Source organism: Sardina pilchardus, chromosome 12 (genome assembly GCF_963854185.1).
Source record: "Sardina pilchardus chromosome 12, fSarPil1.1, whole genome shotgun sequence".
Classification (NCBI taxonomy): domain Eukaryota; kingdom Metazoa; phylum Chordata; class Actinopteri; order Clupeiformes; family Clupeidae; genus Sardina; species Sardina pilchardus.
Window position 1 is genome coordinate 30,938,529 of NC_085005.1, and position 11,136 is coordinate 30,949,664.

Here is an 11,136-nt window from a genome sequence, read left to right on the forward strand (position 1 = left end):
ACTAGTTGTCATCAAAATTTAAAAGCAAATAGTGACAGCTAGCAGGATGCAAAGAAAGAGCCGACTATGCAAAGTAACCTATAACCTGGCATATATACATCATCTGCCTCGTCCTCGGTCTCTATCGGAGTCTATAAACATAAAATCCTCTTGTGACATCTTGTGGACAAACTTGTGAACAGCATGGTCTGGTTTTAATTCGCGATTTGGCTCTGTGCAGCTACCGTAGTTCTATGTGGTTGTCACATGTGACCACCCAGAAGGTTATGCGCGATTGAAACATGGCCGCCTGCACACGGAGGGCTGCAGAGGTCCTGTGCTCAGTCAGGATTTTAAGACTATTTCAGCATCAAAATGAGCGTAAGTTGGTTATCATGTTCCCATTTTACTGGTGAACGAGTGGGCATGTACTGTGCCCAGTTACACACGTGATGATGTGTTAGGTATAGCTGTAACAGTGTGTTACCAAACTGGCAAACAAGCTAAACGCAACATTAACGTTAGCATAGGTTAATGTGAACTTACTTGTGATTTACACGGCATTTCTTTTTCAAGGTTTTATCTCAACGTCGCTGCCCCACCTTGCAGAAGGACCCCCTAAATTCACCCCACCACCTAAACCAGTTATTGTCGACAAAACACAAGCCGAGGCTTCATCACGACGGTAATAGTCACGGAAGAAAATAGGTCTTACTTGACTGTCAGTCAATGCTTTCAGCTTCAGTTTCCCAACGTCAAATGTCCTCCAACTGGAAACATTTACGTATTATCAAGTTTCTTGACCTTCCCGACTTGTCTTCCAGGTTTCTCAGCCCCGAATTCATCCATCCACGTTCCCGAACCAGCGGCTTGAAGTTTGTTGTTGAGAGGAAGGACATGATCAAGAGGCGAAAAGTACTCAACATCCCTGAATTTTATGCTGGTAAGAGCTTGTTTTTCGTTGACGCCTTGACACAACGACTGAGTACTGCATTGTTCTTGACCAGACCGCTATTCTTTATTTTTCTTCTACCGTAACTGTTGTTCATTTCCTGTTGTGCCACTTTACACTGTTGTAGCAGATGACTTGTTATATTCTTGCCACAGGAAGTATAATGGCCGTGACCATGAAGGACCAGTATTCCAACGGGAATACGAATCGCTTTGTGGGTATTTGCACGCAGAGACAAGGCAGCGGGCTAGGAGGCACGTTCGTCCTGAGGAACATTATTGATGGACAAGGTACTGTCCCGTACTCTCTTAAAATGATTCCTTAAATGTGTACTGTGTCTATGTCCCTTATCATAGTCAAAAAGCTAGCATTAACTAAGGATTTGCTGGCATTGTGGCTTTTTTTTTTTTAGTTGTGTAATATTATTCAAAGCCCAGTTTTTACACTCTTGACAGTGTGCAGGTGTGTGTTGGATGTTAACATGTGTTTATATGATTGTGCTGCCCTCTGGTCCTTCAGGTGTAGAGATCTGCTATGAGATGTACAATCCGCGCATCCAGGCCATCGAGGTGCTGAAGCTTGAGAAAAGACTGGATGACAACCTGATGTATCTACGGGATGCTCTCCCAGAGTATAGCACCTTCGACGTAGACATGAAGCCTGTTCCCCATAATCCCACTGCAGACGTCCCCGTCAATACTGTGAGTGACACACACACACACACACACACACACACACACACAGAGGCCATTTAGATAATGTCTGCTTAAAACTGTAATTTTGTTCTTTTGTGTGAATGGCGATGTAAGGTTGCTAACAACAGACTGCTTCTTAAATTTCAATTTCTTTTTGGTTCTGGGGGGGAAAAAATTGGGATTTTTGGCCCATCTTGCTTGTAAACGAAAGTCAAAGACAATGCATATCCACCTCGCTTAACGCTGATGCCACCAACACGCCCACTGATTGTGTTGAACCCTAACTGATGTGCTCCGCGTATCACCCGGCCCATGCTTGGCAAAGCGGCTTCAGTGGGAGGGGGTCCAGATGGACCGGCAGAATGAATGACCATTTCCCAACAGCAGGGTTCTCACAGGCCGTGGCTTATCTTCGATCTCTAGAAGGTCGTGGCTTATCTTAGATCTCTAGAAGTCTTGTCCTGACATGGAAAGTCAGGGGATTTGATCATTCTTGGGGGTAAAGTCAGGGAATATGAAGGCAAGTTTGTTTATAGCATGTTTGAATTTGGCAAGGCATTTATCAAAAGCCACCTTGCAAACACTTGAGGCAATGTAACAATAATGCAGCAGGACATTATTAGGCCTAAAGGCGTGTGACCATAATTATGCACCATATTTTTAAAGTTAAAGACTGAAAATGTCTGCATTAGTGCACAAAGCTTGCGTGTTGATTTATTGGAAATGAATGTTGTATTCAACAGCTGACATATGGAGTTTGCCGTTGATATGAGTCAGTTTGGAGTGCTGGTATATTCCACCTGCTAGTTGTATACAAACAGTGTAATTGTCTCTACCCGTTGGTTTTGAACAGCTGAGTGAAAACTGTTTCTGTGTGTGTGTGTGTGTGTGTGTGTGTGTGTGTGTGTGTGTGTGTGTGTGTGTGTGTGTGTGTGTGTGTGTGTGTGTGTGTGTGTGTGTGTGTGTGTGTGGATGGATGTACGCATGCGTATGTGTTTGTTCTTGAACTTGCAAGGTCAAAGTTCGGATGAGGCCAAAGCCCTGGTCCAAGCGTTGGGAGAGGCCCAAGTTCAACATCCAGGGCATCCGCTTCGACCTCTGCCTGACCCCTGAGCAGATGGAGCACGCCCAGAAGTGGGCGGAGCCCTGGCGGGAGTTCGACATGCTGAAGCACCACGACACCTCCAAGCTGGAGGAGTCCATCTATAACCAGGTCAGAGACGGTTTATAAAGCGAGACGATTCATATGAGGATAAATTCTGGTTTCATTGTGACGCAACTGCCACTCCCATTTAGGAGGCAAACGGGAGCATTTCTATGGTGGAAATATACCTGTTATCAACGGCACCGTTCCAAACCGATTATCTCGTCACTGATCACGCCTCTTTAGAAGGCGGAAGTGGGTGCCATTTCATTCCATTGAAAACCCCCTTTATGATTCATCTTAGTAACTATACGATCTTTGACCAGGTGCAGGCGGAGCTCAGCAAGTGACGTCGTCCCCCGCGGGGAGAGAGCAGCGCAGGACTGATGGAGAGACTGGACTGGAAGTGTCACAGGATGATGGGGGGGGGGGGGGGGGGGGGGGCTACAGGCACATGAGGAACCACCGAGCTTTGGGAGGGAAGACCGCAGGGGACGGACTCATCCTTTGTGTGGAGCAGTGATTAGTGATTAATATAAGAGCAGTGATTATTGATTACTCATTACTGTCTGAGCAGTGATTTTTGATTACTGATTACTGTACGAGCAGTGATTAGTGATTAATATAAGAGCAGTGATTATTGATTACTGATTACTGTCTGAGCAGTGATTTATTGATTACTGATTACTCTACGAGCAGTGATTAGTGATTACTGTACGAGCAGTGATTATTGATTAATGTACAAGCAGCTGTTGTTGTATGCGCCGCCTTCTCTACCTGTGTGGTGAAGAAACCAAAACTACTGTATATTTACAAGATGTGTCTCCATCCAAATACATTCATTTCAAATGGACTGATAGATATCTGCTCATTTGGTCTAACAGCCTGCCAATGCATAAAGGAGAAATCTGGCCAGTTTTCACCCAGATCTCCGTTTCTCTGAGATCTATGTCACCGACACCGGTAACCAAAATGAAAACAGTCGGTTCTACCTAGCTTGAGTTGCTACAACCAGCAGCTAACCCAGCAAGGCAGCTTGAGAAACAGAGATCTATGAGAAAACTCGCCGGATTTCTTCTTCAATATTCAAAAAACACCCTTTATCTGTCCTGTGATTTACAAAGATACTGCGAGTTGTCTCGGCAGCTTCATGTGGAGCTTTGACAGTGAATGATAGGATTGTTTGGTTTGGTCAGTGTTTTCACTAAAGTGTGGGTCATGGTACACTGTCTGTGGTTGGGTATGAGTGGTGGCTGTTGGGCTTTTAAATGTTACACTAGCGGTCAGAAGTTTAGGGTCACTTAGACATTTTCATTCCACTCCATTATAGACAGAATACCAGTTGAGATCAGTTGCATTTTTTTTTTTTTTTTTTTAAATCAAGACAGCAGTTTTCAGATTACACTATGTGCTTACATAATTGCAAAAGGGTTCTCGACTGTTGTAGAAATAAGTGGCTGATCTTTAATGCAATTTCTACATTGCCCATTATCAGCAACCTTTAAGTCCAGTGTATATTTTAATTTCTTTCTACAACAGTGGAGAACCCTCTTGCAATTATGTAAGCACATAATGAAGTCTGAAAACTGCTGCATTGACTAAGAGAACAATGCAACTGATATTGGTTAACTATCATGGAGTCGAATGGACATTTCTAAATTAAACTTTTGACTGGTAGTGTAAGCATTGTGTATAATGGCTGCACTCCTCTTGACAAAAAGGCTGTGAAATTAAATCATGTATCCCTCTAAGATGACTTTTGCGGGTAAATGATTTTCACCATCATTTTTATTGGAGCATTTAAATAAGACTTGAGACGTGTGTAGTGAAGCAGGACCTCTAGAGAGTTGCGTCTCAGAGACAGTAGGGGGCAGCAGACAGTCTTTAAAGAACACGTTTACGCCTGTCTGTGGTGCGAAAGGGGCGCTCACGTCCTTGACAAAACAGTAATAGGTGGGAGTAATAACATATTAAGCTATTAAACACCATGTCCAATGTTATAATCAACCTTTCACGGATACAGTAGGCCTTGGCTATACGTAGGTGACTGTGTCAGTGACCTGTTCTCTTGCCAAGTAGACCAGCTTTATGTACGCGAATAAAAGGGCGAATATTTGGACAGACCTGCCCATCTTCGGTGATCATATACTGCTGAAAGAGAGAAATTGTCTTGGAGTATGTTTGATTGCCATACGTTGTGATGAGAAAGTGACTGGCGCATTACGCATGTAAAGACTACAGACCCAACACATGCCCTACTACTACTCGACATTATAGCCTCCTTTCTAATAGGGCTCGGGATCATGACGTAAAAAACTTCGCGGGCGCAGCCATATTGGCAGCTTCACTCCTAAGTTTACTATGGATTACTATGGATTTATTCCCACCTATATTAGTGTGTTCCTGTTACTTAGTTTTTGCCTTCTTGGTCGTGTGTTGCTGTGTAGTGGGGTGTAACAGCACCACCCATGATCGCAAGAGGAAAAGAATCGCTAATACTACATTTCTGCTTCTTGTCTTCTGCATCTGAATGAATGGATATTACGCTCGGTGCGCTACCAATATGGCGGCTATTCCTAGAATGCAAGGCTTGTTCCCGAGCCCTATTGTAGAGAGATCAGCAGCAACCGACAAGTAGGATACGCGTACAGCACCCGGAGAGCCGAGCATCTACACCAGTAACGGTGGTGGGTAGCCTGCTCCCACAGCCGCTCATTTCTATGCGCGATCTCTCTCTCAGTATCCCCGCCTCTCTCGCTGGTGTAATGACGTCAACGCTGTCACTTGTGGATAGCCGGGGCGCCGCATACACCGCAATCTGCTCCAGGTAGTACACTACTCTACACTAGCCCGGGCTGGGAAGCGCGTCGCGGCGGAACAAAGGTGCGGATTCTCCAGCGCTGAAGGATATTATCGCCACGGTCTGGTTGATTAAACCGGTGACCTTCTGAATGTCTGTTGTCTCCATGCACGGTAAGAACACACGGCAGAAAACTGTAGACGAGCGAACGCGGACATATGCCAATTCTAGACTAGGCTAATGATTGGTCCGAGGGCAGTGCTTCTAATTAACATGTATCACTGTTGATGTTCTCCGATGCGTTAGTTACTGATAGAGGGGAAACTTGTCCGTTGGGAAGAAATTAAAACGATGTTCGTCGTAAAGGGCACTTTGGAACCAAAAGGTCGCAACATTGTGCACCTACAATGGCAGAACAAAAGTGGTTATTTTTTTTGTAGAATGATGGGTTCAAACCGAAACCCGTTAGACGGGTCGGGAAGTTTAGATGCAACTAAATACTGTTTCACCTTCTCTCAGCTGGTCTCGTCCACAATGTGTTGAAATGTTAGACCTCCGCCAAGAGCGAGGGTGTTCCTGCCTGCATTGTGCCCGTACAGTGCGCTTTGAAATTGTAGATAGTCGTGGAGGTTATTCTTCTTGAGGGCCTTTCAAAAATGTTCTTTATATTCTTCTTCACCGTTGACAAGCGTGAGAAGTCACCATGACGCAAATTGCCCAGACCTCTTTTGCGCACGCAAGCTGTTCGATTTTACAATTAGTTGCCCAAGGCATAGCCTATACCTTACACATCCAGTCCTACTTGTAGCCTGTAGCAGCGGTGTAAGGAGGCTATCTAGTGTGCGATGTGTTTGCACAAACATTTAGAGCTTGGCTTCCATCCCTGTCTGGTCTCACCCGACCCGATACCTCTCCTAGTCGGGGGCGCACCTGCGGTCGGCCCGCCGTGCACTCGATTGAATTGACATTGCAGCGGAAGTGTTCATGTCCAGATGACTTACTTTGCATTATCTTGCATGGGCTCACTCTAATGAAGTGTGTGCCTGATTGGCACACGAGTAAGTTAATTACTCTTGAATCTTGGTTGACAGAGAAGAATTGCGAATAAGTGTCCCGCTGTGTTATCTCATGCAGCACAGCTGACTGGCTTGCAAATGTGCTATGCACCCCTTACTGTAAAACGGAATGCTCTCGAATCTGGGACATAGGCTACCAGCACAACGCTCTAAAGTCTGGTAGAGGTAGGCTAAGTCATTAATTGCTGACTTGCATGGCAGTCTGTTATCGAAGGGTTGTTAAAACCAATGATAAGGCAGATATGTCTGTTATATCAAGTGAATGAAGATAATGCTGTGACTTAAGACACTGCAATCTGAGTGATCAACTTACACCGTGTTATGACTAGATTCATTGAGGGCAGCTTCTTGAATTTTCCATTGGAGATCAATAAAGTATCTATCTATCGATTGTTTTTGAGTAATCATTCAGCGGATATCAATCACAAGCACTAACACGTGTCCAGAGTGGATGTGTTGTCTGTCAGTTCATGGTAAAGCTGCCCTCAGTTTATTTTGTTTCGTGTCACCTTGTCAAAGGAGTGGCCTGTGCAAATATTAGTCTTTCTGCTACCAACACATTAGGTGTGTGTGTGTGTATGTGTGTGTGTGTGTGTGTGAGAGAGAGAGAGAGCTCTGTGTGTGTGGCTTTGTGTGTGTGTGTGTGTGTGTGAGTGAGAGAGAGAGAGGGCTAAAGAGAAAGTGGTGTGTGTGGACACTGAACAACACTGCTCCTGAGTCCCGTGGTTTGTCTTGCTCAGCTGCGTGTGCGCGGATGTTGCTGTCTGCTGTGCTGTCTCCTGGTGACAGAGGCGCTTATCGTAACGTCTAGACAGGTGTCATCCTGTGTGTGTGTGTGTGTGTGTGTGTGTGTGTGTGTGTGTGTGTGTGTGTGTGTGTGTGTGTGTGTGTGTGTGTGTGTGTGTGTGTGTGTGTGTGTGTGTGTGTGTGTGTGTGTGTGTGTGTGTGTGTGTGTGTGTAGGCGTGCTCTGTTGACGATGAGTCTCTGTGGCCCCAGAAAGGGCCTGTGCTGTGTACTCGTGTGCTGACTGGGCAGGACTGGACAGTCACAGGACTGGACACAGCTTCTTGCCAGAGCTCCTTCAGACTCTGCTGGACTGGTTTGTGTGTGTGTGTGTGTGTGTGTGTGGGGGGGGGGGGGTGTTGTTTACTAACCACAAAGCAACCAAGCCAGGAAGCATTGCCTAGGTTACTAGTGTGATCAGATCAGCCCAGACTAGAGAGAGGAGAGAAGTGAACAGGATCGGAACACATCACACACACTACACACTTCACATGCTTAGGGCCCCTATTGAAACCACAGCCCAAGTGCAGACGTACTGTACGTCTTACTTAAACTAGTAGCCTACTGTGTAACTAAATTTGTTTGCTAATTTAATACCATGAGAAGGAACCAAGGGCGTCGTCAATGGAGTGTGTGTCTTGCATAACTGAACTTAAGAATGATATGCTCACTCCAGTTCACAGGAAATTAACTATACAAACTAGCAGAGGAAAAAGCCCAATATTTGTTGCCAGATCAGCACCAACCTTTCTGGTTCCAGATTTGTTTTTTTGGTGGAAATGCTTCAATGGTTCAACATCTGGAACATAAATCAGAAAAAAGACTGTTCTCGATAGGTGGAGAAACGCCAGTCAGACCTGCTTGAGATAGTTCTCACTGGACTAAGTGGCATCATTGCTACAAGATCGTTTTGATGCAAAAGATGCGTTGAAAACAAGACTCTAGCAACAAGGGAAAGAAGAAAAGGTGCACCCCGTTGGGATCAGTTCCTCCTGCCATTACGGCGTATTGATTCAAGAGAAAGTAGAGCAGGTCCTGGAGTCTGTGAAGAGGTATGAATAATTACTCAACACGAATAAGTGCTCTGGAGATACAGGCCTGATCTACTGCACTTCAGCCCCGAATATGATCTCTCGCAAACCTGCTTTTAATGCATATTGAATTTATTTGAATAATGGAAAAGTCAGCTGAACAGACAGGTGGGAGATAGAGTTACAGAAGCGCAGTGCATTAAAGATAATTCTTACCTGACAAGGTTATGCAACTCCTTGATATTTTAAGTGTGGTTTTATTTGTTCAATATTTATTGTGCTCACAGCTTTTATGGTGCAACATAAATTGATGTACACAGATAAGTAATGTACACACAAAGGAACAAAGGTACTACGTAAAGGTACAAAGGTCCATAGCAGACCGTTGTTTTCACTTCACTTGCTCTTTCATTTTTACATTTCTGTGAGTGACATTTATTTATGTGAGAGAGATATATCTGTGTACGTGCATTTGTATCTATCTTTCTATCTCTATCTATCTATCTATCTATCTATTTATCTAAAAATTGTTGTCGAGCAGCTGCTTGTTCCTGAGGCAACACAACAAACGTGTGCCACCATTTGAAAGCCACCACAGGCAACAGTGATAAAAGTACAACAAAAAGGCAAGCAGAACTTGCCCAATATGACAAGAGTAAACTAGGCTACAATTTCAGGCTCATTTGTAAATGTATTATACAGTGAATATGGAGCTGAAGCTTGACTTTTCAAAAAAGATATATCGCAAATCAAATCGCAGTCGTAACATGTCAGCAAAATTGCAATTAGATATCTTCCCCATATTGCTCAGCCTAAGCCTACCTGCTAGCCAATCACAAAAGAGATCCATCTGATGGAACAGATGTAGTGAGTAGCATTGCTCATGCTAAATGAAGTGAACTAGACTCTTGAAAGGCCCGTTTCTCTCTAACAACCAGACTTCACTGCAGTGGCCTTACCCCCACTGGAGTTCTTGCCATGCTCTGTCTGTTGTGCTAAGCTACATGCTAGTCCATTAGCGTGGGTTTAGCCTGGAACAGGAAACAGTTTTAATGGCCAATTTGCCTCACCTGAGTAGCAGTTACTGCTGTGTGTGTGTGTGTGTGTGTGTGTGTGTGTGTGTGTGTGTGTGTGTGTGTGTGTGTGTGTGTGTGTGTGTGTGTGTGAATGAGTGAATAAGTGAGTCCCTCTCAATGGCTGATGTTAATGAGACTGAAAGGGATGGAGGGGGGGCACAGGTAACAGCAAAAGAAGGGAGAAAGTCTGATGACCCAGAAAGATATTCTACACATCCCACTGAATGTGAGTGCCGCTCCCCAAGAGAACAGAATGTAGTCTTTGCCCCAGTTGTGTGTCTCTCTCTTTCTATCCCTCTCTCTCTCTCTCTCTCTCTCTTTCTCTCTCCCTCTCTCTCTGCCAGTGTGAGTGTGTGTGTGTGTTTGAAAAAGCAACAAGATGAAGTGAGAATGGGACAAAGACCAAGTCCGAGAGATAAAATATCTGTGTTGCTGCCCTATAAAATAAGCCTAGAGAGATGCTAGAGAGATGAAACTCTTTGCCTCTGTGTTGGGTGTTGGGTAACACTGACTTATACGGTTCTGTGTGTTGGGTAGGACTGCTACCACTGACTTCCAGGGTTTTGGAACACACTGCTGTCCCCCTGTAAGCTCTGTGCGTGTGCGTGTGCGTGTGCGTGTGCGTGTGCGTGTGCGTGTGCGTGTGTGCGTGTGTGCGTGTGTGTGTGTGTGTGTGTGTGTGTACATTTGAAGCACTAACATGGTGGAGTGAACCGTGTTTAGTGAGCTGAATGGAGGCGCAAAATCCAATTAAGCGTGTGTGTGTGTCTTTGTCAAGCCTGGAGCCAGACCAACCCCCCCCGCCCCCCCCCCCCCCACACACACACACACACACACCAGCATGTGCTTTTAACAGCTCTGCTTTGTTAATGCAGCGGTTTAACTGGGTTTGTGTGTGAGAGCGACAGCCATGGAGCATGTTTTTACAGCAGCCCTCGACCCAGAGCAGCTTACCTGAGTCCCTACAGCACTACAGGCGTAGCCAGCTCTTTGTCTTGTCATGACACAGGATTTGCCATGGAGAATAGAGAACCCGGGATTTGCCATGGAGAATAGAGAACCCGGGATTTGCCATGGAGAATAGAGAACCCGGGATTTGCCATGGAGAATAGAGAACCCGGGATTTGCCATGGAGAATAGAGAACCCGGGATTTGCCACGGAGAACCCACGGAGAACAGAGAACCCAGAGTTTACCAGTGAACAGAGAACCCACCCACCCGTTCCTGTGTATTACAGTTGGCCTATATCGTACCTGGGGAAAGGCTTGCTAATCACTACTGCTAGAGTCAGATTTGAAACCTCAGTGCAGTCCTCCCTCCTTCCTTCCTCCCTCCATACATCCCTCTCTCCCTCCCTCTCTCCATCCATCCCTCCCTCCCTCCCTCCATCCTTCCTTCCCTCCCTCTCTCTACCCCAACCCCTGACATCAAGCTCATTAATTGTTTAATTGTTTGATTGCTCCTGAGTTAGATTAGGTTAGGTAAAGCACAACACACACAGATAATACGTTTTCTTTTAGGACTGACACAAATTATGTTGCACAGCATCCTAAACCCTCCTGCTATGCATCCAGCTCCCCCTGCCCATGCAGTCCCACA

General features: G+C 45.3%; 2 protein-coding genes across 2 annotated transcripts in view; both read left to right on the forward strand.

Annotated features, from left to right (window-relative positions):
- Positions 1 to 224: 224 nt before the first annotated feature.
- Positions 225 to 4,521, forward strand: mrpl19 (mitochondrial ribosomal protein L19). The gene is made up of 7 exons (XM_062551028.1): positions 225 to 360; positions 556 to 664; positions 804 to 922; positions 1,087 to 1,221; positions 1,451 to 1,632; positions 2,642 to 2,839; positions 3,097 to 4,521. The coding sequence occupies exons 1-7, from the start codon at positions 282 to 284 to the stop codon at positions 3,118 to 3,120; spliced, it is 846 nt and encodes a 281-aa protein (XP_062407012.1). The 5' UTR covers positions 225 to 281; the 3' UTR covers positions 3,121 to 4,521.
- Positions 4,522 to 5,712: 1,191 nt separating this feature from the next.
- The window catches only part of itsn2a (intersectin 2a), a 134,677-nt gene continuing 129,253 nt past the window's right edge, over positions 5,713 to 11,136 (forward strand). The window contains exon 1 of the mRNA XM_062550461.1: positions 5,713 to 5,743. Coding sequence (XP_062406445.1) covers positions 5,722 to 5,743 — 22 coding nt within the window. The 5' untranslated portion in view covers positions 5,713 to 5,721. The remainder of the gene's footprint in view (positions 5,744 to 11,136) is intronic.